Genomic DNA, 26,503 nt, shown 5'->3' with positions numbered 1-26,503 from the left:
GTAATACACATTATGACACGCCCTACAAGTTTACGCTGGTAATGCACAAGTTGTGTGTAAATGTGAGTAATTAATTAACTGATGTTTATTTGTAATAATCAAAGAACAGTTCTTTTGATAATTGTAATTGGTAATCCTCTGGTAGTTGTAATACTGCTGTATCTGAGTAAGCAGTTAAGTGATGTTTATTTGAAAAATAAAAACATTTGGTCAATATTGTTGTTAAGCAAAATGAGAGATTTCATTTTTTTCCACATAACGCCAAACAAATATATAAATGCTGGCTTAGGATTTTGCTCCCGTCCGCTAATGCGAGTGCAATTCGCTCCTGGCGAGATTTTAGCAATCTACCTAACGACTCCTGAAGAACGATTCAAAACTCGTCCTTGTTACAGAAAACAAATTAATCTTTATAACTTTTGTCCAGGCCAATGCTGATTGGTAGACACATACCCGACTGGCGAGTGTAAATTTCAATTCAAGGCCAGCCCTGAAATGTGTAGTAGCTTGGCAGGGTTGTGTGACTTTGAACACTCGGTGGCGGGACTGAGCTATAAATGCGCGAAACGAAATGTAATAATACTTGCTTGTACTAACAGATTGAGCAAGCATTGGCGTATGGTTGTTTCTCGACTCGCTCCTCTCTGAGCCTGCATAGCTCAGTTGGTAGAACGACGGTCCCGGCTTGACCGGAGGTCGTGAGTTCGAACCTCACTGCAGGCTAGTTGTTTGTCTAGCCTGCTCTGCTTGCATCATAGATCAACAGATTCGTTGAAGAGTCTGCATTGGCTTTCGGTGTACTTGTCTGTTGTTTTAAACTTCACAGGATAATTACGTGCTTGTTGAAATATCAGGAGCAACCCACTCGCCCATCAGAACTGAATCCTTCATATATCTACAACGAAAGACAAGTATAGTAGAAAAAGTGTAAACAGAGAATATGTTGAAAGTAATCATGTTCGCTACTTGTTCTAAAAAGTCTAATTCATGTTTGCTGCTAGCTACAACTGTCTGATTATACTTAAAACTTGCGTATTTATTATTTTCGTTGTAATCAATAAATTTGTCCCGGTTTTTGTTGCTTATGAGTTTTACGATTTGTTTATTACAAGCAGGGCTTTGGAGCAGGCGTAAATGTTAAACGGCTCCGGCTCCAACTCCGGAGCTCACTTATATCATAGGTTAGCTCCAGCTCCGGAGCTTATTGATACCACTGCTCCGGCACCATTACGGAAAAAACTAAAGGTTTAAGGATGAACGCTTAATTTGCAATATCTAGCGTTTCAAAATAATCACAAACGAAACACCACAATGGTTAGTTAGAAAAGGTGGCGCCAAAGAGGCAACAATTCTTCATTTTGTGAATTGCTGTTAAATTATGTAAATTCAGCCATTAGTAGTAGCATAGCATCTTATGAAATACATCGGAGCTGGATCTTTTTTTAAACAACTGCTCCAGCTCCGTTAAAATGCACGCCTCCGGGGCTCCCGCTCGAAAGCCCCGATTACAAGCAGGTTGTCCGATAATATCGGATCGGAGCCGATACCCGATACAAGTCTTAGTATCGTACATCCTTAATTACAAGCAATACAAGATTTATTGTGGAGCTTTTTGTGGTTTGCTTTTCCTTCAGTTAAACTGAAAATGAAATTTCAATGTTTCCTAATATTTTTATAACAGCGTACTGCACTATGACGTAATAGTGGCAAACTTTTATTGGATTGAAGGCCGGAAGTTGATTTAATTATTAACAGTGCTTACTTGAAGCCACAAACCGTAAGTTGTTACCAAGTCTCTGTTTATTGTCGCGTACAAATTACAGAATATTCTATAAGCACGAACAGCGACATATTAATCGTAGGCAGAAATCAGTTGCCCTAATCAGGATGAAAGTGCGAGCAAGGCCAGGCTGGATAAACAACTAGCGATGAGGTTTGAAATCGCGATCTTCAGTCTAGCAAGATTTACAAGGATCCCAGATTAGTCGCTTGCCGGTATAAAATAACTTGTTTAAGTTGCTTTCAGCGTTTCTCAACCGGTGCGCACTGGTGCACCATGGAAGGCTGCTAGGTGCGCCGCGAGCGAAAGGAAAAAACGGAAGTACCTTTAAAGATATGCAACTATAAAACTCATGTAATAAAAAATGCAGGCAATTTAAGACAAATATCGGTACACTTCCAAAACTTCGCGCTCGCTTCGCTCGTAAGGTGCGCCGCCACGTGTTCATACGTCTCTAACGTGCGCCCTTAAGTAAAAAAGGTTAAGAAACACTGAATTAAATGAACGAAATAAGCACACAGTGTAGTTTGACGTCATACATGCGAAATAGTGCACATTATTTTTTTTTAGCCGTATTTTTCTCTGGCACTAAACATATTCTATAACACGCGTCAACAAATTGATTAAAACTTATATGAAGTGTTCACTTCTTGTTTGTTGACGAACAATTAATACTGTAGCGAACAAAGGGCGCGAGAGTCGAGCACAAGATTGTCTGGGTGACTCGCTGCTCTGCTCCACATAAGGACCTTGTTTAACCCCGAGGCCACAACATACCTTGGACTTCTATTGCTTTGAACGGCGTCTATGAAACCTTTTTCAGGCAACGCGCCGTTTGTCTGAAGCTGGGTAGCGGCGCAGTCTTTGTGAAATTATTTTACAAACCTACAATAAACACTATGGACGAGTATGTTTCAATTGCCTTTATAATGAATATCTCTACAGTAGCTTTAAAATACAGAGAGAGAAAGCGTATAACATTATTTGAGGGACGGATAAATGTGGGGCACTGAGTTATGAACCACAAAGTGTAATTTTTGTCTTTTAGGCCAAAAAGCGTCGTTCGTCTCACCACACACTATAAAATGAAAACTTGTGCAACTTAAATGATACAAAGGCGTTTTCACGCTACACGCGAGTGTTTTCAGTCTTAAAAATACATCGCTTTCAAAAAGTTTTTGTGAAAAATATGTCGCGATTTGACGTAACATTGTGGGTAGTCGTTTTTAAACAGCTCAAGTGTGAACAAGGCGCGATGAATTTGGCGTGATGCAAACCACACCTTGAGTTATTCTACCTTGCACTTAGGTATCTCAAAAACAGCCGCGGTTCTATTGATTTGTTTGGGTGGCAATGAATTTTTTTTTCAGACGTAACGTCACCAAGTTACGTCACGCCGTGACGTTACTAAGTTACGTATAAACGTGACGTCACAAAGTTGCATCATACAGGCGCCATTGGGAAGTTACGACATAGTTCGTATATTGCTAAGGTTTTACGTTGGAGATATGTGGCTTTCGATAGAAAAGCTACTTTACAAATATGTTGTCGATTCGCGCAAAGCGACAAAATGTTTTATATCGTTTAAGTTGCCAGAACTTTGTTTAGATGGCGCGATTAGACGTATGACACCTGTTTGGCTAAAACCTTTTACATAAAAAGTATTAAGATCTACCAGAATACCATTAAGCCTACACATTATTTTTTTTGTATTTACTTAGTTAAAATAGACAAAAAAGTCATTTTGGTGGGAACATGGCCACGCCCCCCTCAATGGTTTCGCCCCTGCTTACAAATTGCTAAAAAAATGCAAAACCGCGCATTGCACGAATGCAACAATCCAGTCTTGTTTCAAAATTACATTTACTTTATATCATTGACTTCAAAATGACGCAATTCCTATTAGAAATACGACCAACCCAAACCTGTCGTGCATTAAATGTCAGACAAACGCTTTGTCGCTCTGTATAAAACCAACTGTGTGGGTTATGAAGTGGTCTGCAACTATTCTTGAGTTCCATAGTAATCGCATATGTTTAAATTCTGCGATAAACTGAAATATTTTAGTGTTTTTTGAAATCTTTATATGTGACTAATTTGATTTGAATTAGCCTTTGTGAATAACAGAAAAATAAAATAGACCGAAATGCAGCTCCCCCTTGGATACGCCCTTGTTTGTCGGTTACGCGAAAGTTCCGCTTTAATTTGAAGACGAGCGTTGGTTCCGTTAAACTTAAACAAAGCAGGGCAGAGAGCTCGTTTATTTGATTTGGGAAACTTAATATGGCCGCCATTATTCACTTGCTCGCGTGAGGCAAGTTGCCAACGAAACGAGAAAGAAGGTTTGTGAGCGAACAAAGGACGCGAGAGTCTGGATTGCAAGGTCTGTGTGACCCTTCGTACTTCGCTCAACATTTAGCACTTGTTGTTCAACCATTAGCGACTAGAAGTTTGAGATTTTGGTGAAAACCTTCTGAATGTAAAACAACAAGCAGAACTAAGTACGGTTCGGTGTATTTAATATAATGCCTTTTTATTAGTTTTAATCGGTTCTTAAATAAAGAGCAGTCGTTATGTTTGCCTTACTGAAGGTTTGGTCAACAAAATTTGTTTACTATTTTCTTTGTAAAGTAACATGTCAAAAAATCACGTTAAAACTTGTGTCATTTGATCACTTTTTTATCCGGTTTTGGCGCAAATTTTTATGGTGGACTTATTTTATTAGGTCATTAATAACCGTTAATATCTGATAACAGAGAAGACCAGCGAATAATAGTTAATAATATGTTTAATGACGTTTTGTCTTGGCTTTGTTTATTGTATTTTTGCTACCCTACTTTCTAATAAACATACTTAGCCTTGTTTGAGCAGCTTTGTTTAAAAGTTAAACTTATGAATTCATTTGTCACATACCATAACGCATTACGTCATATATTGTGACGTAGTGATACATTAAGTTTTACATGAACATACCAAGCCTTACTTGAGCATCTTTGTGTAAAGCTAAACTTGTGCGAGTGAAAATGGCCGAAGCAGCCGAAGCAGCCGAAGAGGAGATTGCTGAAAATGTTCAAGATATTACTGTGGTGAGCAACTTTAAATGTTTTGTGACAATTTTACGTAAACATAAAGTGAGGTTTAGAAACCAATAATATCAAGGGTTTAGTTCTTATTCCGTTTTAAGACCTTCTATTACCTAGTAATCCTATTTTAACCTTATTCTAGGGCTACAGTGTTTTCAGCATTCTTGCCAGGAAGTAAAACGAAAGTAGAATTCTTACGTTTGAGTTTGCTGATGCTTCATCTTTCCATGGTAGTTACAGGCAAAAGCTACAAAAACAACAAATCAAATTTATTTTTCAGATTCAGCCCATGATTACTTTGCGGTTTCCTTAATTTTGCCAATAAGAAATGATTATTTTTTACGAAATCATGAAATTGTTTACACAAAGTATCATCGAATTACCTCAATGCTATAGACCAGTGGTTCTTAAAGTGAGCCACTTGGCTCCCTTAGGGAGGAATTTTCAAATTTGGGGAGGAAATTTGTTCCAGGGGGGAATAGGGAAGGGAAAATAGATAAAAAAAAGTTATTATCGGTTAAATGCAATAAATAATAAATAGCTTATTAAATGTAATGATTGTGTTGTAAACAGTCTATCAGACCCATAATCTAAGTTCATTCTTTCTTCAAAGTTAGGCCTCAGTGCGAAAATTTTTCGCGCTTTACGCAAATGATCTTTTCTCTATAGGCCAACCATATGTCCTCTTTTAGGAGGTTTTGTCCTCGTTTCTCAATAAAAGTGAATGGTCCTCCGAGGACGCGCAAAAATGTCCAAATGTGCTCTTTTTTCGCATTTAAAATTAGTTGCTTATACTTTTAACAAAACTTTTAGGCGAGACGTTGTATTTATTTTCGAAAAAATACTGTAGCCATGAAACATGCTGAATTGCTGGTTTAGACAGAGGTTTTCAAACAAATTGCCCTGCCAACCCTCCACCTCTAATTGTAACACAAATAGCGGATATATGCTTGATCTGTACTAGCATCGGGATTGTGACGTGTTATTTGTATAGTTTACGTTAATAATAGTCGACACCAAGTGGAATTTATGCCTTCTTACTAAGTTGAAAATCAATAAAGAGTTATTCGAAACGTCCAAAAAGCGTAAAACATCTTCAAACTTAAACGTAATAATTCTACTTTCGTTTTACTTGCCGGCAAAAATGTCCTCTTTTTTGGGTGCTGAAAATATGGTAGCCCTATATTAGATCTATACCTACGTTATACGTTCAAACAAACTCAACTTTCAGACGATTAGGGCATCAAAATTACATCGTAGTAATAAATAATAAAGGTACAATACCTCATGTTTCTTTCTGGGGAGGAATTAATAGTAGTTGGGCTTGTATGGGAGGAATTCGAAAAAACTTTGAAAATCACTGCTATAGACTAACTAGACAAGCTTCTGTAAGAAATAAGAACATAGCCTGCCATACAGTAAAACTGAGGCCGCGGTCATAGCCGAAAAAAAAAAATTCACTTTTCTCAAAAAAAGAGGGCAAACCCTCCTAAAAGGTGACATATGGTAGGCCTACCTTATTTCAGACTGTGTCTTATTAGGACGTTGGTGTTATTTAAGTTTTGGTCATATTGCTTTACATTGATGCCAACTTAACTTTTTCATGTAAACAGAACAACGCAACTATTTTCCCTGGAGCAGAAGTTCACGTCAAAGAAGTGCATAACAAGTACCACGTTCAAAACATGTTCATGGGTGTTGAAGCAGATGACGTCACTGCACGAGGTGAGAAAATTTTCTTTCTTGAATATTTTTTGGAAGTGACTGATTCGATTGGTTCACATTAAGATTACTTCAGCGGGTGGATTGAAGTTTTGACGCCAGACAGAATTCTGAGTGACGTCAGACAAAATGTCTAGGGGTGGATCCAGGCTACCAGGCCATGGCTTCAAAACTATATTGTAAATTCAAAAGTTATTCGCCACAACACTTTTTTCTGTTAAGAGAACGTTTGCCCGTTTTGGGGAATTGATTAATTTAAAAGCATTCAATGCAAACTATACCATGTTGTGAAGTGTAAACTTACTAATCCTAAAAAGTATTTTTTTGCTTATATCCAACTAGACAAAATACCCGGTGTTGCCCAGGTTAAAACTTTTTACAATAAGCGCGACATACGCTTATCGCAAAGGTTTCAGCTTTTTTGGCGATAGGTGTGATATATTACGTGCATTGCTGCAATGCCCTGATTTTGTATGGTGTACCATTTCCTTGTAAGTGTAAATGAATGTGTAATTTAACATGCAACCGAAAGAAATGTTCCGTGTTATGTATAACATTGGTCGGGTAAATAGTTTCCACAAAGTAGGACGCGTCCCTCGTGAAAGCAGCAACAATATTAGGCCCTACATATTGGAAAAGCGGTGTGTCCATAACAAATTCGTATTCCCCGAATCATTCCCGAGTTTGGCTTAAACTAAATGTAAGATTCCATCAAGCTGTGGTCTCTTAATAACTATTACAAATTATGTTGCACCCTGCGTCCTTTGCTTGATCAGCGTGTTATTGCCGATGATTTAAAAAGGTAATTTGTCACGTTACTAAAACATAATGTTACGGACAGCGTAATATCCTGGCTAGAGTGCTAAATAGTGGGAAAAAATAGTGTGTAAATTTGTAACATTTTAAATCCCCTAATGGTTAGCTATTATACAGCCTATGTGGGTGCTGGTCGTCCCTTGACTATTTGTTAGATGATTGTGCCTGGAATGGTTAACTAAATGCTGCCACACAATTGGAGTAACACACTTCGCCTGTGTGGAAGCCGCATTTAATCGAATGGCGTGTTATAAATTATCGCTTTTATCTGCGTGACTGTGAAACATTTAATTGTTCGTCTTCGTAAACTATAAAATTTTACATTTTGTTGAAACAATAGTTTGCAGCCAAATTGCAATATTGTGTGTTCATTTGAAATGAAACGATTAATACCCAACGGCTAAGCACGTCAAACATCTTTTACGTAACGAAAACCAGTGACGTATATCGATAGAGAACCACTCACAAACGTATAAAACCTTGTTGTAGCAGCCATTGCTCGCATTGCGTGATATTGCGCGCGCCGCGGAGAAGCTAGGGCAATTTGACCTTTTGTTCGTGGCGATCGGTGTGACGCCGCTTCTTTTGTTAGCGACGATGACATGCGGTCTGTCTGTCATGCCAGCGACCGAGCGGCAAACAAGTGTCGACGGTCGACCAACCGGCCAACAAACTTTTTCATTTATATAGTAGATAAATGCAATTAGATTGAGCGAATCTCTGTTATGCGCCTATTGCGTCACGTATCCTTTACATTTAGCAACAGTATTGCATATTAGCAAAGACGCTGGTGGTCCCTGTGATGTTTGCAGCTTAGTATTTTAAAATTTCCCCGCTATACCAAAATCAGTGGTCGGCAACCGCCGGTCCGCGAAATGTTCGTTACCGGTCTGTGGAGTTGCCTGATTCAAATTAAAATTTAATCCCAAACCGTAGGCGGTGAAAAGCTACAAAAAAGCCATAAACAATTCAAAAACAATGAAATGTATTTTAATATTCAAAACATCTCAGCTTTTGTTTGAATTTACTCAATGGTTGATTGGTATCATAAAAATCACAATCATAGTGTCAAGTACTCACGAAGTTTAAAACAAACCAATGTGCTGTGGCCATATGAGTTTCATAGCACGTTCACAGCATCCAAAAATGCGTTTTTAATACAAAATCTTCTTGTACTTACAATATATCGAAAAAAGGGTCAAAATATTATGTTTTTTATGTTCAAGCGTGCTTACCTTATAGTGCCAAGAATAAAATCATGTTGGCTGGTCCCACATCTCACCCTACTTAATGTATCTAAAGTTCGCATCAAAAACGTTGTAATAGACTCCTTTGGTAAACAATTGTTATTTTCTCAAGGCCAGTCCGCGAAAAAAATTCAGTTTTAAACCGGTCCGCAGTGCAAAAAAGGTTGCCGACCCTTGACATAAATGATTTAAAGCAAGGATGTCCAACCTGCGGCCCGCGGGCCACATTGCGGCCCGTCTGAAATTTTTGTGCGGCCCGCTAGTCATTTTCACTCCCAAGTAGTATTTTAAACGTTCAATATTAGCCTAATTAAAATGTACCAGTCAGCCTTTTAGGGGCGCACTAATAGTACAGTATGGGTAAAAAAATATGTATATAACTCTAAAGGCCCGTTATAACTCTAAAGAGCAATACTTAATTTTGAAACTTTATAGGTTCTGCGGCCCATTAAATTATTTCAAGTGTCAATGCGGCCCACTATAATAAAATGTTGGACATCCCTGATTTAAAGGATCCAGTAATCAAGACAAATGCGCACTCCCGGCGCCAAATCGTTCTCGGCTAGGCTGTCACTAGGGTTAGTTCGGATATCAATAATTTTTACTATCCGGATAACGGATATATCCGTATATTTGGAATTTATCTAACCGGTTAACCGGATAATAACTGCTAAGTGAGACAATCGATTTCGCGAGGTTTGCATGAAAAATTAATTGTAAAATCATCACACAGTTTTATTGTAGATCTTCGTACACGCGCAGTACGAGAAAAATCACGCAAAGCTCTTCAACTGACACTACCAGACTTTACCTGGCCATGAGATTGCAGTCTTCTATTAAAAGAATCATTCATTATGCTTTCTTTGTGACGTGATATTTAATTTCACTCGTGCATTTTACGAGTACCGTAGTTGAAAGTATAAGACAATAGAAGTGTGAACAAAGGTTTAATTGCGCTCAGCGGGAGTCAGCCTCTACGTCAGTGGTTCTAAACCTTTTTGTACCCGTGGCCCCTTTTTGATGCTTTCAAATGGCCGCGGACCCCTTACATTTTTATGGTGGAATATCTGCGTTTATAGTTCTTTTCAATAATTCAGTATATCTGCACTGTACCTTATGTTGAATAAATTAACAGACAACACCAAATTACTTTATAACACGTTTATTTTAATGTGATTTCTGCTGCGGACCCCCGGTTGAGAACCACTGCTCTACGTAACAAAGAATGTTCAAACTTACTAAAAAGTGTAAAACGCATTAGCAACGATACTCTTTTAGCCGGTTAACCGGCAGAATTATATCCGGATATCAGATAGAAAAAAACTGCGGTTAATCGGTTAACTGTTATCCGGATAATCTAACCCTAGCTGTCACTGCAAAAATAACTGCGATTCCATATATCAGTCGAAATAATGATACTATAATACCATTATAGTATAATTATTATAGTATCATTGGTCAAACTTACTGAAACTTCTGTCAACTGTGAATTCGTTACAATTTTCCTTCCACCTTAAAGTTACAACACGTACTGCGCTATGCTTGGGTTCGTCTATCTGTCAGGGATAAAGTAACTCTCTTTCTATTTGGAGGATTGAGAGACCACTCGATGTAGACTCGCATATTAAGCTTATTCTCATTTATTTTCGGCCCCATGCTATACGAACAGAATGGCGGCCAGTCGGTTTATGAACTAATCCAAATAATCATCAATACTTTAGCATATTAAAATAAGGACTTGTGGGGAACAAACAGGTCTTAAAAATGGCCTTATCCAGAACTGTTAATTTTTTTAAATCCATTTAATACCACACAATCACTATTGTTTGGTTTTATTTCGTGTTTTTTTGTTGCAAACGTTTAGGTTCTAACATCGCCTCGCTTAAACAACTGGTTGAAGAAAAAGGTAAGTTCAACATATTTGTTCTTAATAATCTTCTACAACTAGAAATAAGTTAAAGTGTTTTCACCCTGAGCCCACCAGACACTTTGCACACTTGCGTCACTCCTGTGCCGAAGTTTGAACCGAGACTCGAATGTTTCAAGTTAACTGAAACTCGTCAAAACATTCCTGCATAATTAAGCGATAATTTAAAAGCGAAATAAGGGTACTCTGACATTTAAGCGCCGCAAAAATAGCACAGAAAGGAAAAACACTACATAATAATTAATTAACACCAAGGAGTCGGACCGTTTCAATTGAGTATAAAAATAACAAAATCTCATTTTAAAACCTCTCTGTAGTGGCCAATTATTAAGCTTATTTTGGGCAAGTATTATTATGGTTTAATGTTTATTTAATGTTAATCAAATATTTATTTGAAATAATTTGGCGAATGTCGTCGAGCCTAAACATGGTAGTCTATAAGTTGACCCTTTAAAGTTTAAACTATTAAGTACCGGTATGTGTTTTCGTTTGGTTAAGGCTACTCATAATATTCGGTTCAGTTCCAGGTCATCTTAAAATCCTACAAAAATACGGTTCTGGTTTGGATAATTATGCAAATGTCCTTTTTAATTTTTTAGTATAAAAAACAAGCTTCTTATTACAAAACCTCTAAATCTACAATAATCTTTTAATATTATTAAAGTGATTTTATTTAATTAGCACGCAGCATTTTTCATCATTTTTCGCGTTGTTAGCAATTTTTTGTCAATTACATACCTCTCTAGTAGCCTCATTAAGCTTATATTTGGCAAGTAATTTTAGGATTTCACGTTTATTTTGTGTTCCAAATAATTTTTTGAAATATTTTGCAAATGGCGTCAAACGCAAAAATGGTATAAAATACCTTGATCCTTTAAAGCAGTGGTCGGCAAACTGTGGACCGTGGCCCAAATATTGGCCGCAGAGCCATTTTAGTGGGCCGCGAGTTACTTTTAAATGTATTTTAGTGTTATCATGTGATTGTGGGCCGCGTGATAGCCGTGCACTCATTGCACTTCATTTTAAAAGTGTATGCGGCTGAGAATTATATTGTTTCAGCCTGGTTCAGATCCGCGCGCCAAATGTGGCCATGTTCCTCCAGCTGAAACCAATAGGTGCAATTTTTTGCGTTTCGCGTGATAAACGTGGTTTATTTGCATAATACGTGTTGTTTATGTTAGGGAACAACACGATTTGTTAAATTACTTGAACTATGACGTTACTTGTGACGTCAAATGTGCGGATTTTTATGTTCTTCTATCAGTTTTACTTTAATCCAGTGTTTCTTAACCTTTTTTGCTTAAGGGCGCACGTTAGAGACGTATGAACACATGGCGGCGCACCTTACGAGCGAAGCAAGCGCGAAATTTTTTAGCTGTACCGGTATTTCTCTTAAATTGCCTGCAATTTTTTTTAAGGGAATCCAGTCTTTAAGACTAAAAACGTTATTTTGTCCATTTAAGACTTATTCCGATTAATTTTGGACTTATTTCGACATGTTTAGGTCTTATCGAGTCACTTAAACGCTGCTTTAATCTATTCAGCCCAAAGGCGATATTCTATTGTTTCTTGCTTCGTTTGACTCATAATTTTGCAGTCCAATTTATGTTTAATTATACTATAAATGCCATTATTTTCAATATATGCATCACGTCTCCTTTTAATTGAAGTTTTGACAATTTAAACAAATAAACCCAATTTGTTTCGCGCCACCCTTTTGGTTTTATATTTGCGCGTAAGTTCGTTCGAAAACAACAGGTGTTTCTATAGAAACAAATGTTTTGACGTAAATGTGTGACGTCATTCCAATGCCTTTAACTCAAAACAAATATCCTGGATCCGCGAATTTATTTAGTGGACCTTCAATTGCCTGAAAAGAGCATTTTGGGCCGTCGGCAAACTTAAAATCACTACGTAAAACCACTACAAAAACAGCAGCAGATCCAGGATATTTGTTTTAAGTTGGAGGCATTAGAAAGACGTCACAAAACAATAGTTCTTAGAAACAACACTTGTTTTGCTCGAACGAACTCGTGCGCAAATACGAAGCTAAAATCCATTTTAATTGCGCGTATTTTGAAAAAAGTGGATTTATTTGTTTTAAGTCGGCACAACTTCAATTAGAAGGATGCGTGACGCATATGGCACATAAAAGGATTCGAAAATTGATGTAGTATAATTGCAATGTAAAGTCATAAGTCACAACGACAAAATACAGCCAAATACGCAGTAATATTCAGTACAGCATAAGATTAAAATCGTCTGAAAAAGACCTAAATTCATCGGAATAAGGCTTAAATTTGTCGAAACAAGGCCTAAATTTTGGAATTTAGTCCTAAATTCATCACAATAAGGACTAAATTCATCAGAATAAGGCCTAAATTTAACACAATTAGTTCTAAATTCATCGGTATAAGGCCTGAACGGCCAAAAAAAGAAGGTGGGACGATCAGTGGCTATCGGCCGTTTGGTGAATACGTTTGGACGCCCTAGACCAGGGATGTCCGACCTGGAGCCTAATATTTACGTGCGGCCCACCCACTTATTCTAACTTTTAGTAGCCTTTATTAAAACTAATTGTTTCGACTATCATCAAAACATTTAAAAAGCGCAGTTTTTGATGAAGGCCCAATCTTATATTTTTTCTGAGACTATAATCGAGTATAATGTCGCATTTCAACATCCATTGCTAAGCAAGATGTGAGTTTTTCTAAATGTGTGTTTTTGCGGACCGTTTTAAGGAAATGTATCAGCCCAAACATGTAAAAACTCAAATTGTTGCGCTTTGTCATAATAAAAAAAATAAATAAGGTCGCTATTACTTGAATATTTGCGCACGAGTTCACTCTTGAAGAGCGGGTGTTCATAAGTTAAGTTGTTTTATGACGTCACGATATGTCGTGACTTATGACGTCATCCCTTTAATTTAAGAGGTTTTGCGGCACATCGAAATTTCTAAAGTGGCAATTTGCGGCCCATTCTGAAGTTAGACATCGCTGCTCTAGTCTGACTGGACTTTTGTTCCTGTTTGGGGTTATTGTTGGGTAATGGGTGGGGTTAGAAGATGGGTTGAAAGAGTTGAAATTATTAGGGGAGTTAGTGATGTACTTAGGGGTGGGGTTTGGGGTTGGTTAAAGTATTGTTTAGACTTGATTTTGACCTTTTAGGTCTTGCGACGGATTTAGGACTTATTCCGATTTAAGCGGTACTAATAACATTAGGTATTAGTGGTAATTTAGGAGACGTGTTGTTCTCGGTGTAGTATTATGCAACTAAACTAAGTTTATCAAGCGAAACGCAAAAAAAAACATTGCGTCTATTTGGTTTCAGTTGGCCAAACGTTTACCTTAAATGCATAAAAGATAACATATATCACCTCAACAGCTGAATGGTGGCACCCGTAATCACATAAAAAGTTCGCACGAAACGCAAAAATGTTACTCACGATACAATAGCCATATTGCATGAATCGAAAATTACATTAACTAGTTTTATATTTGGTGAAATTGTATTTTGCAGGTAGTCTAAGTCCACACAGCGTTAGGCTGTGGACACCAAAAAAAGGTGAAATATTACACGGCGCCTTGATGCCGAAAACACTGCCATAACGTAATGTAAAACATACTATACAAAAGGAAAAACATACGAGCGAAGCGCGAAACGTTTACTGTACGTTTACATATGATTAAAGTTTTTAAAATACAGTGCAATGAATGTACGGCTATTACGCGGCCCACAACTACAGAATAATTCTAAACTATTTAAAATAGCTCGCGGTCCAATAAAATGGCTCTGCCACCCACAGTTTGCCGACCACTGATCTAAACGCTGATAGAATACTTTAAAGTTTTAGCTACTTATATTGAACCTGATTTTTAACTTGAGCCCACCATACTTATGCATGCGTTTGTGCGGTAAGTTTGTAACATTTCGTACGACGACAAAAATACAAATAAAACATTTTAAACCCCGTCCAAAATATGATTTAATGTCATATTGGGTGCTGACTGAATCCGTGTGAACATACAAACGCGCTATTATGACGTCAGTTTTAAGCTATTTCAATTAATTTTAAAATTATGTTTTAATTTATTCTTAGCCGGGTAAATAGCCTTAGAAGGCTCCCCCTGACTATTTACCCGGATTGCTTAAGTACACATACACCCGTTAATGTTTATATATCGATTTAGCTGCTTTGTTGTACTGGTTTCTTCCAAATTTAAAACTTAGTTTAATTTATAGTTTTGTGCCAATGAGCTGGATGACGTAGTTTAAAAACTTTCTCCTTTAAAAATAAATGATAAAAGTCATATTTCTATAATTGATAGCCTATTGTGATGTTATTCAGTTATTGTAACTTGTAAGCAAGCAATTTAACTGAAGCTGTTGTTTTGCTTAATAGAAGATATTATGAAATATTTTGTGTAATTTGAGTGGCAACCACAAACGTATTGTTTCACTTGTTTAAACTTTCATTATTCTTATTGTACATTTACGGCATTGGCTGCTTATCACTGATGTTGCTATTTCCAAACTGTTGGTTTTAGCATTTTGTAAAACACTTGTTTAAAATTTCATTCTTTATCCAATTTGTTTCTTTAATATCATTTGTCCACCGTGTTACTAAACAATTTATTTAAATATTATTAAACAAAAATCTTACTGTATTTCTTACCACCTCTTTTAAATTGCTTCAATTGTGATATTTTATGGTTTTCGTTATCGCTGTATAGTTGCACACATTTTTTCATAAATTGTTCTATTTGGTAAGTTGTACTAAAATATTTTGCTTTCCTAGTATCATTTACTTCTTGTACTAATAACATTTATTATAATGTTTTTGCAATTTTCTTTGCAATTATAATGTCTTCCTTATTCTTGATATGGCTGGTCGCAGAGTAGCATGGTGGAAAGGCTTTTCTTTGTTAATTGTTTTTAGCAGGGGAAGCAATAGTGCAATATTAATACTTATTACAAACTTAGAAAAAAATCATACGCTAATTTTACACCTTGGAAATGATTTACACCTGTGTTATTAAAACACCCCTTATAGCAGTTCTTCTTAACCTCTGTTAATTGCCCAGTCCGACAATATTATTACGAAATCTTTCGTTGAACCCCAAATTTTCGCTCAATCACCGAAATAAATATCCACCATTTAATTGTCATAGATTTCTGTATCAAATCAACTTCTGTTGTTGATTTGTGACCAGTTGTAAGAATTGAGGCTTTAATGCAGTGGGTTTCTAATGTTCGTGGCACTAAAAAATCACGACACACTTTCTATAAAATAATTTTATAACTTGACAATTGTCCTTCATACATGGCAAAGCAATAGGCAAATGTGGTAATGTTATCAGTTTTCTAATATATAGTGTGCCCAGCTACCAACGCCACTATGCCACTGAGCACCAACAATATATTACCACCATTGTATTTTTATTTATTTATTGGCGTTTGCTTTAATGAACATTTATTTTGCTAAATATTTCACAAACACTCAAATTACATGAAATATTTTATATTCTCATGTTGTTATGTAAATATGCGTCTTTGTATATTTTGACAGTGGACACCAACTTGTGTATTGTTTCACTGGTTAGTTTAGCGGACATACCAGGTTGCAACAGTTCTGACACAGTTCTAACAGTTATTGTAGTGTTAAAGTTGATCTGAAGCCTCCGGGCAATCTAGTCACATGATATCGATGTGTTCATTACATTGTTGTAGTCGTCCAGAGCGGAAAATTTGTTTTGATGAATTGTTTGTAGGATTTCATAATAGCCGTTAAATATGATGTATGACCCTTGGCCCAGTTTTGAAAAGAGGCAGGCCGGATGATTTGCATTTGTCAGTCCACAGTTTGCCGATCCCTGCTTTATAGAATTGCAGTCTCTTTTCTGTCATCTCTCAAATCCAGTTTGAAATGTAATATTAACATTGTATGTTGACTCAGATTTAAACTTTTTCTTTGTTTGTTTTATTTTAAACTTTGTTCAAATGGGGTTTGTTCAGATATTAGGAGCTTTTAGTATTTGGATAACGGATATATCTGGATATTTGTACTTTAACCTAACCGGTTAATCGCATAATAAAAATCTGCATTCTAGAAATGGAAAACATTTGCCCACAGGAATTTTGGCGAAAACAAGGTGAAAGGTGTACTTTTCAAAAAGTAGAATACGGGGTCTAAAAGATAAAAACTCTCAGGTTTTCAAATCCAAATACTGTCAGTTATTCATGTCTTCGGAGAATCAAAATTTCTTTAAATGTTTTCCCCGCGGAACTTTGTTTGTAATTTGCATATAAGCAAGTGGAAAGGTTTGAAGTGTCTATTGCTGTGGAACCGAAAACGTTAATTGAGTTATCCGGTTAACCGTTAAAAATGTGATCTAGCCCCCCGGAAGCTGCTTTATGGCCGATTACGGCTCTAAGCCTTTATAGCTCAGTTGTTAGAGCGACGGTCCCGGTATGACTAGAGGTCGTGAGTTCGAACCTCACTGCAAGCTGGTTGTTTTCCGGCTTGCATCATAGATCAACAGATTCGGTGAGTCTGCGATTGCTTATTGGTGTATTAAAATATAAAGCTTTGAAAGACCTTATTATTTTATTCATGTATTGTTTACTAGACCAGTTGTTTCAAATGTTGCCTAATGTTGTTGGTAATTGTCACCATAGCTGCGTTGCTTTATTTTGTGTTGATCAGTAAAACTGTGACTTCGCAAAAATCTGTTGGTTCTGTGAGGCTTAAAGTTCAGTTTGTTTGACACTTTATCTGTTTTTCAAGTGTTGAGTTTCAGTTAAAGTTCTCCACTTTAGTCGAGTTTTTTTAATTCTCAGATGCAGCTTTGCGAGAGAACCAGAAAAAAGAGGCCTACATCAAAATCAAATCTCAAGAAACAATTTTGGTTAAACTCCTGGTCATTAACAGGAAGAATGTCGAAGAAGAAGGTTTTAACGCAATGTTGCTCTACAGAGGAAATGAGAAAATTCTTACTTTTTTTGAGGTGTATGAATTCTGTCAGGCTGCAAAAGAAAATGCAATCAAAGAAGCAGAATCTAAGTTCAGCGACCAGGCAGCGAAAACTAATTTCATTGCAAAATATGGCAACTTTATAGTTATTTTTGGAGGAGCTGGTTATGGCAAAACCACCTTAGCGATACAAATTCTGCAATATGGGTGTGATACTCAACCTCCATCTGGCTACATCTTCTATGTAAACCTGCCATCGTTAGACAACAGCAAAGAAATGAGTGTTTTTGAGTTCCTCATAAAGCTATTCAACTCAAACTGGAAATATGATGTGGAAACAGATAATAAAATTCTGGAAAGAATCTCCAAATCCAATAATGTGTTGATCATCATGGATTCAATGGATGAAACAGGTTTCAATCTTTCAATGAAAGCACCAGTCATTGGTTTGTACGAAAGAGCAAAACCAGAAGTCATTCTCCAAAATCTTTTGCGGTCTGACATTCTTGGCAATGCTTTCAAGTATCTTATTACACGACCGGAAGCATATCTCCAGTTGAACCCAGACTGCAAGTCACACTTCCCACTTGAGGTACTTGGTCTCGGCGAAAATTCACAGGATTTGCTTTTCAAGGAAATTTGCCAAAGTCAGGAGAAATACGAAAAAGTGAAAGAGGTTCTCAACCAAAATCCAGCAGCCAATGCATTAAGCTTCATCCCATTATTTGCCAAAGCAATTCCAAAATACATTTTAAAGCATGGATTGGATGGTGGTGCATTTACTACTACTGATGTGTTCACATCGTTTCTGAACGACTACATTCGCTCTGTTAACTTCAAGAATCACCCAAGTGTCCTCCGCAAGCTCTCTGATTTAGCTTTGTATGGAATGCTTAAGAAGAAAGTCACCTTTGAAGCACAAGATTTCACCAACGTTGGTCTTGAAACAAATGGTTTAGGGGATTTTCTCAAAGTTCAAGGTCAGTCCAGTGATATCAGCCTTAAAATTCTGGAAGGAGACAGAACAGTTTTGTTCAATCACAAGCTCCTGCAAGAGTTCTTCGCAGCACTCAAGATTATGTTTGACACCCCCATGGAACGGTTTAAAGAGCTACTGGAAAACTTAAAAAGTGTCGATTGGGAAATGTGTCTTCAATTTCTCTTCGGTCTGCTCAATCCGAAACTCCAAAGCAAGCTAAACGCGCTGTTTTCAATCTCTTCAGCTGATGTTTCCACCAAGAGAGGCTTGCTCAAGGATCTGCTTGTTTCCATGACCCAAGATTTCGCTCAAACATCTGTGAAGGATTTCCCAATTTCAATCGCTTCATTTTATGAGTTTGGTTTTGAGGCTTATCTAAAATACATTAAGTTCAAAGCTCGTCCAGACGACAAGAGGTTGTTCACGCTGTGCAGTCTCGCCTACGAGTCTATGCTTGATGACATCACAAGATCAGTGGTGGAAGTTTTCCCGGACATGGTTTTGCTTTCGCGCACGATTCTTCCCAACCACGTGGCAAGTCTCTGCCACGTGCTTCGCGCCACCAACAAACCAATCACCATCAACGTTGGAGCTTACATGGAACAAGCCAAGTTCATCGGGGATGGATTGAAGATGCTGATCAAGACCGTTGCTGAAACACCACACACGGTTGGTTATTTAATAAATATATAAAGTATAAAATATTGTATTTTGTCGGTCATATGTTAGTTACACTGCTTAAATTTTTGATGTATTTTGCTTTTCAGTGCTAGATAAAGCTACTTAAATATAATTTAATTTTAATTATTATTTAGTTTTATTCAAGTTTATCCTGGCTTGAGGCTTTATTGTAAAGGTTGGGGGTTCGGACCCCCCCCCTTTTTATTTGTAAGTGACATTTTCGTTTTTTGTACGTTTTTGTCAGGGTTTTGCACACCGTTCTAAGCGTCAATGTTTTAAATGTAATTAGGTCACGCGTCTTAAGCTAATGCGAAATTAAAATCAAGCTCAAAACGCCGTTTTTCTTTTCTTGTTCGGTCAACCGTAAACGCTAGATAGTTTTTTTCTTTTGCCTTTTGTTATTCGTTCGGGTTGGCTGATTAGCAAGTGTGTGTTCGACAATCAGCAACAATAAATCAAGCTGTCTCCGCCTTTTTCTCGCTAAAAACGTCGAGTTAGGCGGTGCTGATGTTTCCTGCTGTTTGCTGTCCGCGTTAATATCAGATGTCGGTGTAAGACAGGGGTCGGCAACCTACGGCCTGGGGGCCGGATCCGCCCACCACCTCTCAATACGTTTTGGCCACTTAACTAGTAAGTGCCAAAATATTTTCTCGCTTATCGCGAATGATCTTTCTGCGTCCGGTTTGTTTGCCTTTTGACGTTGTCTTTCAAATAGATCAGCGCTTCTTTACCGTTGCCATGGAAGGCATAAGACGTCATTACGATCGCTATTTTATGACGTCATATCCGTCGCTATATTATGACGTTACTAACGTCAGAGTTGAAAATTCGTTACCCCCCATTTTGGATTTCTGAATACGCCCCTGATTTGACGATATTTTAAAAATGTGATGTGCTAGAGAAAAACGGAATGTATATTCGAAATTAGCGCGAAAAATATATCTAAGGTGAAATACTCACAATTTCGATGATTAAAGAAAAGTGAAAATTTGTTGACCAGTGTAATAATCAAGTCATTTTGGTGCGAAACAAAAATAAATCCGGCCTGCAAACGTAAATCTTACAGTTATCCGGCCAGGGATCACAAGCTTTAACAATTATCCGGCCCTGAAAAATCGTTTGCTAACCCCTGTCCTATACAACTACAAAGTGTGCGTGTTTGATTGAATTGGGGAGGTGGCGGCTGTAGGTTAAATGGCGTATAATGGTGGACTATGGTGCGATGGCAAGACAAATATTAAATCCGCGAAGGTGATTATTTAATAGGGTACGATAGTTTGTGTTGCATTCCTGGAAGGGGGGAGGGGGGTCATTAATCAGGTCCAGGGGCGTATCCAGAAATCCAAAAAGGGGGTCCCGATTTTTCAACTTGGGTAATTCCCCGTTTTTTGTCTGACGGTAATGACGTCATAAGTAATGTCGAAACAGCCAATTAACGTCCAGCAAAACCAAACTTTTAGACGCAAAACGCACACGTACGTCGTCGACAAACCTGCCAGATGCCATCTGAGAAACCGCTCAGGAGAAAAACGAAAACAAGATCCGCGTACGGAAGTTCTCTAAATTACAAGCACATCTTTCGCCACCTGCAATACTAAACGGAGATTGTTTCTCCCCCGTGTTATTTGATTAGCGCAACATCTGCAAAAATGGCACTTCAATAGTTAATCTGTTTGAAAGTGTTTAACCTTTTTAATTGAGGGCACACCTGGCAAGCGAAACGAGCGCAATTTTTTTGGAAGGGATAACGACAATTCTTCTCAATTTCTTACAAGTTTTTATAACATTACCGAAAATAAAAAAACGTTAAAAAATATATGTCCAATGTTTGAATACATTTTCCGTTTGTCCGCGACGCACTTGACAGCCTTCCACGGGGCAACGGTGGTAAAGCGATGATCTAATTCTAAAACAGCATCAAAACGTAAAAAACGGACGTAGAAAGAACATTCGCGCCAAGCGCGAATAATTTTTCGCACTTACGTGGTTAAAATACTCAAAAAGTATTTAACATGGACTCGTGTAAAGTTTGTCGAAGAGGCAGCGGCACCAATGAATTACAGAGACCGCTTGATTGATTGTTATTAATTGTCGGATACGCCACTGATCAGGTTGTTTAATATCTAGCTGAGTTTATTGCACCTAGGAAGTCTAATCTATCACTTGAGTTTTCACACTCTGCTATATTTCAGATTCGCAAGTTCCACGTAGCTGAGGCCACCACCAGCATTGCAATTCTAGCACCAATGGTTCCACAGATGCAAGAATTGACGATCTGGAACAGCAACCTTTCTGTCGACGACATCAAACTTATCTGCGAAAACTTGCAAAGGAAAACACAACCGGTACTAATACATATATCACACATAATAATTGAATTTATAAGCTGTGTATGTTATGACAGAGCATGAATTATTTGAGAGTAAATAATTTCTTTCTAAAGTAATAAAAAAAAAAACACAAAAGTATTAACATGGTAAACACCAAGCCATTCACTATTATATTAGATGCAGGTGTCAATGTTGATATGTGAAACCTGTAATTCCAGTTACGCCACTTGCATACTATGACGTAACATACAGTCGCCCCACACAACCAACTGGTACAACTTCATCAACTTTGTTGCATGTAGATTGAGTTTCTTAACTTGAGCGGCAACAATCTGGATGAAGCTGGGGTGAAGCTGCTATCCGGGTGCATCCCCTACATCGAGAGGCTTTTTCTCGTGGGATGCGGACACACATCCGACCATATCCTGGTGTTGGCGAGCAGCATCAAACAACGACAACATCCCGTGAGTTCACAAAGCACTGAGGCTTCGAACCTCTTAATTGCCCAACCCGACATTTTCATGCAATGGTCGCACACTGTCAGACCAGGGACGAATATACTGGTAAAGGTCCCTGGGGCTGAGGATAGTTAATCACCCTAATACTCAATTTACAGTTTTATATTTTTATTCAAATGTTGTTAAACGACGCAGCATCGTGTTTATTTTACACAAATCCGCATTTTGTTTACAATTCAGTATTTTTTAAATATTTTTCAATATTTGTTCTATTATTTTTTTCTTGGTAAAAATGCCCTGGCCCATGTTTTGAAATGTTGCTGTTTTCAACAACACAAACCATTACCAAGGATTTGAGCAACAAATTAAAAAGTGAAAGAATACCAGAAATTAATATTGTTGCCCCTTGTTTATTTCTGTTGTCTAAACCTCCTTGTGTTTATGCAGATGGATTTGTTGGCCCTTGTTTATTTCTGTTGTCTAAACCTCCTTGTGTTTATGCAGATGGATTTGTTGGCCCTTGTTTATTTCTGTTGTCTAAACCTCCTTGTGTTTATGCAGATGGATTTGTTGGCCCTTGTTTATTTCTGTTGTCTAAACCTCCTTGTGTTTATGCAGATGGATTTGTTGCCCCTTGTTTATTTCTGTTGTCTAAACCTCCTTGTGTTTATGCAGATGGATTTGTTGGCCCTTGTTTATTTCTGTTGTCTAAACCTCCTTGTGTTTATGCAGATGGATTTGTTGGCCCTTGTTTATTTCTGTTGTCTAAACCTCCTTGTGTTTATGCAGATGGATTTGTTGGCCCTTGTTTATTTCTGTTGTCTAAACCTCCTTGTGTTTATGCAGATGGATTTGTTGGCCCTTGTTTATTTCTGTTGTCTAAACCTCCTTGTGTTTATGCAGATGGATTTGTTGCCCCTTGTTTATTTCTGTTGTCTAAACCTCCTTGTGTTTATGCAGATGGATTTGTTGCCCCTTGTTTATTTCTGTTGTCTAAACCTCCTTGTGTTTATGCAGATGGATTTGTTGGCCCTTGTTTATTTCTGTTGTCTAAACCTCCTTGTGTTTATGCAGATGGATTTGTTGGCCCTTGTTTATTTCTGTTGTCTAAACCTCCTTGTGTTTATGCAGATGGATTTGTTGGCCCTTGTTTATTTCTGTTGTCTAAACCTCCTTGTGTTTATGCAGATGGATTTGTTGCCCCTTGTTTATTTTTGTTGTCTAAACCTCCTTGTGTTTATGCAGATGGATTTGTTGGCCCTTGTTTATTTCTGTTGTCTAAACCTCCTTGTATTTATGCAGATGGATTTGTTGGCCCTTGTTTATTTCTGTTGTCTAAACCTCCTTGTGTTTATGCAGATGGATTTGTTGGCCCTTGTTTATTTCTGTTGTCTAAACCTCCTTGTGTTTATGCAGGTGGATTTCTTGTTCCTGGATGAAAACAAGATCGGGTCACGTGGTGCTGGTTGCCTGGCAACAATTGTGCACAAAGTGAACCAGCTGTCGTTGGGAAATTGTGGAATCGATGAAGTTGAAGAACTGAGTGAAGCAATCGCACGCAGGGAGCATCCAGTAAGTTGCCTCATCCAATCTCCATCGAGGTTTATAGGGCGCGTCCACAAGCGGTATATGTATATATATATTTATTTAGAATTAATATTATTCATTATTGTGTGTAAATATGACGCAAGGAATTCCCGCAAAACGTGGCTAATCATCAGGGCTGGATAAAAGTTGATCGCCACCAAAACTAATTTAAACTTTATATTCATTTAATCATTCCCTGAAAAACCATAATGTTAAATTCAAAATTACAAAAATTAAAACAAATTATTGAAAAATATTATTTTAGCTTTTTATTGAAGTCCAACAAATGCCTTTTCAGCAGCCTTGATGAAAAATTAGGCTTGTTTGCATTTCAATCGCAACCTGAGATTATATAAGAGAGCAGATGTATAAATACAAATGAGTGGAATTATGAAACGGCTGTCGTTAGTCTTATCATTGCGATAAATATTTCGTTTCTGTTGGTTTGTTTTATATATTCTTCCTCATACAGCGGTGAACACAATTAGTGGCGAAATACACCGACATTTTGTCAATTAATATAACTTAATGTGCAGGAAGTGTAAGCCGTCCTATACTATTATTCCCAGTATTAAAGTCTAAAAATAACGAATCCCAGCCAATACGTGGGTGGTATGAGTGCCTTTTTTATATAAACCAATTTAATATTGTAATTTCAGCCATGATTCGCGATCATCGCAGTGATTTTACCTTTAGGTTATTAACAACTGACGGTAGCTAAACTTCTCAGGGCTAAAGCAAATTTTAACCTGAAAAAATTATCTTTTTCCATTTGTTTTGCTTGTTTGACCATAGCAATGACGTCATTTGGTATATACTTATCGGAAAAAAATGTCTAGTATCTAGATTTCAAACAAGCTATGATCAGTCTATATTGGTTGTCAACATTTACAAGCGTAAGTTTGTTGTTTACCTCCAGTTGTAAATGTTCGCAGATGGAGTATCTTAGTGTGAGCAGCAATCCCATCGGCGACCGCGGGGCCAGTGCGTTGGCAAGATGCCGGGGAAAGATTGGAACGTTGGTCACTGACGATTGCAACTTCACATCAGCTGGAGAACATGAGTTGGAATCGGCCAAACGACGCCACCAAGTGAGAACTTGTTTCAACTAATCGCTGTTCGATTAATTTGCATATTGCTGATAGTTGGACAACTGACTGATGGTCGCTTTATGATAGAAACAACAGAATCGATATTGTTCCTCGATAATTTTGGTGGAGCCTGGTTTTACTAAGAATCGTGTTTCGCCACTAGGAGTCATCCGTGAGCGTTCGTACATCTGGAAAAATGAGTGAAACTAAAATGTACTTCGGATTCGATTTTGAGAAACACAACGATTTTTACATTAACATTAACCAACGAACGATTTCATAAGTTCCTGCGAAACACATGGTTTTAAATGACGCGATTTGTTTGAAAAACGTTTCCGAACAGTTTTAACCGTCTTTAAGTCCAGAAGGAAACATTTTAAATCACCTACACAGGAATAATAGGTAATAGTAATTGGCAATAACAATTTAGTGCTTCATGTTTTTAATATTTTGTTTACAGGTAAAACTCCCCCAAAAAAATTACACAAATACTTTTCATCGACGCGTAATACCCGAAAATTAATATTTTTTTTTCTTCTGGAAAAAGCTATCAAATTGTCACGTGATGTGAAGCAACGATGCGGGAAAAAGAAGTTTCATCGCAAAGTTGGAATTGTCCAAATTGAAGCAACTTTTTACGCAAAGTGTTTCCTCCAGATTATAATTGCTGGTGTGGAATCGTTCGGGCGTGACCTAATCACCGTCACGCTTGAATGACAACTACAGGGCCTTTGTATTCTGATCCCTGCATTTTTGGTAGAATTAACCTTTTTTCACATAAATGTTATTTAAATTATTTTACAGATTTGCACTTTTAAACGAAAGTATTTTTAAATCTTTATTTCGTTCTAAGCGTCACATTTTGTTTTAGATTTGGTTTTATTTCACAGAATTCTCCAACATTGCTTTAATCGGTTGTTTAATTACAAACTTTGCCTTTTGTTTTTATAATTTGTTCCTTTTGTTTTTTTTATATTTTCTAGTTTTAGTGAATAAATTTATTCTTGTGCGATTCACTGTGACTTTGTGTGGTTGACATTTCCACTGTATTTCTCCAGAAACAAAAACATGATTTAATTTGTAGGTAATATCGGTGCATTGTTCGTGTTTTTTAAGCTTAAACTTCTGTTAAGTGATCGAATCGTAATTATCAAATTTTTATTTCTTGGAGTTTTTCTCATACTGCTGTCAGCTTAAAACATATCTTGTTGTTGTTCTAAGTTTGTTTATTGCCTATATATTTACCCCCACTGTCGAGTTTCTCACAGCTTTGCAAGAGTCTACAGACTTCTTTGCCGAACATCCATAATTAACATTAGTTTGTAGAGACAATTAACAAATTACCAATTAAAAGTTACAAGCACCCGGCCAGTAACGATGGGTTAAGCCACAGCAGTTGGTTATTTCCCTTGATGAAATATCTATTTGCTTCGATCAGTTGTTTAATGCGAGGCTCAAACTTTCCTGTTTTCTTGCTTTTATTTGAATACATTTCTTCGTGTTTGTCTGAATGTTTATGGACGTGTATTTGTCGTAATTAATATTCCATATTGATGAAGAAATTTGCAAATGTTAGTTTTAATTTTTTAATTAGTTTTCCTCTGGCAATTAACACTTGTAGCAGCTATGTAAGACACACCAGCATCGATAAGCAAACAAACCTAATTAAATCTTGACCCGACACTTAACGGCTTGGCTTGGGACGCCCAGGCGAGTAGCAGCTCAGTATATAAACAGACCAGTGAAAGACGCTCGCCTTAATTCTCCTGCAGCGCCGTTTCTATTAAGGAAGGGTTTCCACCAAATTTAAAAGCTTAAAAGTTACACAA

The 26,503-nt window shown here is 37.3% G+C and overlaps 1 protein-coding gene across 3 annotated transcripts; it reads left to right on the top strand.

Moving 5' to 3' along the window:
• The first annotated feature begins 4,243 nt into the window (after window positions 1-4,243).
• On the top strand, window positions 4,244-26,187 carry LOC146134769 (NACHT, LRR and PYD domains-containing protein 3-like). 3 transcript variants are annotated; one of them, XM_083395519.1, is made up of 10 exons: window positions 4,244-4,281; window positions 4,784-4,866; window positions 6,477-6,588; window positions 10,513-10,554; window positions 17,416-19,196; window positions 21,401-21,553; window positions 21,841-22,002; window positions 23,413-23,568; window positions 24,519-24,674; window positions 25,135-26,187. In XM_083395519.1, the coding sequence occupies exons 2-10, from the start codon at window positions 4,804-4,806 to the stop codon at window positions 25,195-25,197; spliced, it is 2,688 nt and encodes an 895-aa protein (XP_083251645.1). In that variant the 5' UTR covers window positions 4,244-4,281; window positions 4,784-4,803; the 3' UTR covers window positions 25,198-26,187. The 3 variants fall into 3 exon arrangements, with proteins under 3 accessions (XP_083251645.1, XP_083251646.1, XP_083251644.1); XM_083395520.1 differs by lacking the exon at window positions 4,244-4,281 and having other exon boundaries at window positions 4,605-4,866; window positions 25,222-26,187; XM_083395518.1 differs by lacking the exon at window positions 4,244-4,281 and having other exon boundaries at window positions 4,605-4,866.
• The last annotated feature ends 316 nt before the right edge of the window (window positions 26,188-26,503 follow it).

This window comes from Ascidiella aspersa, chromosome 8 (assembly GCF_963924565.1).
Source record: "Ascidiella aspersa chromosome 8, kaAscAspe10.2, whole genome shotgun sequence".
Lineage (NCBI taxonomy): Eukaryota > Metazoa > Chordata > Ascidiacea > Phlebobranchia > Ascidiidae > Ascidiella > Ascidiella aspersa.
Note: the sequence above shows the minus strand (reverse complement) of the source record. Positions and strands in the feature narration are given on the sequence as shown.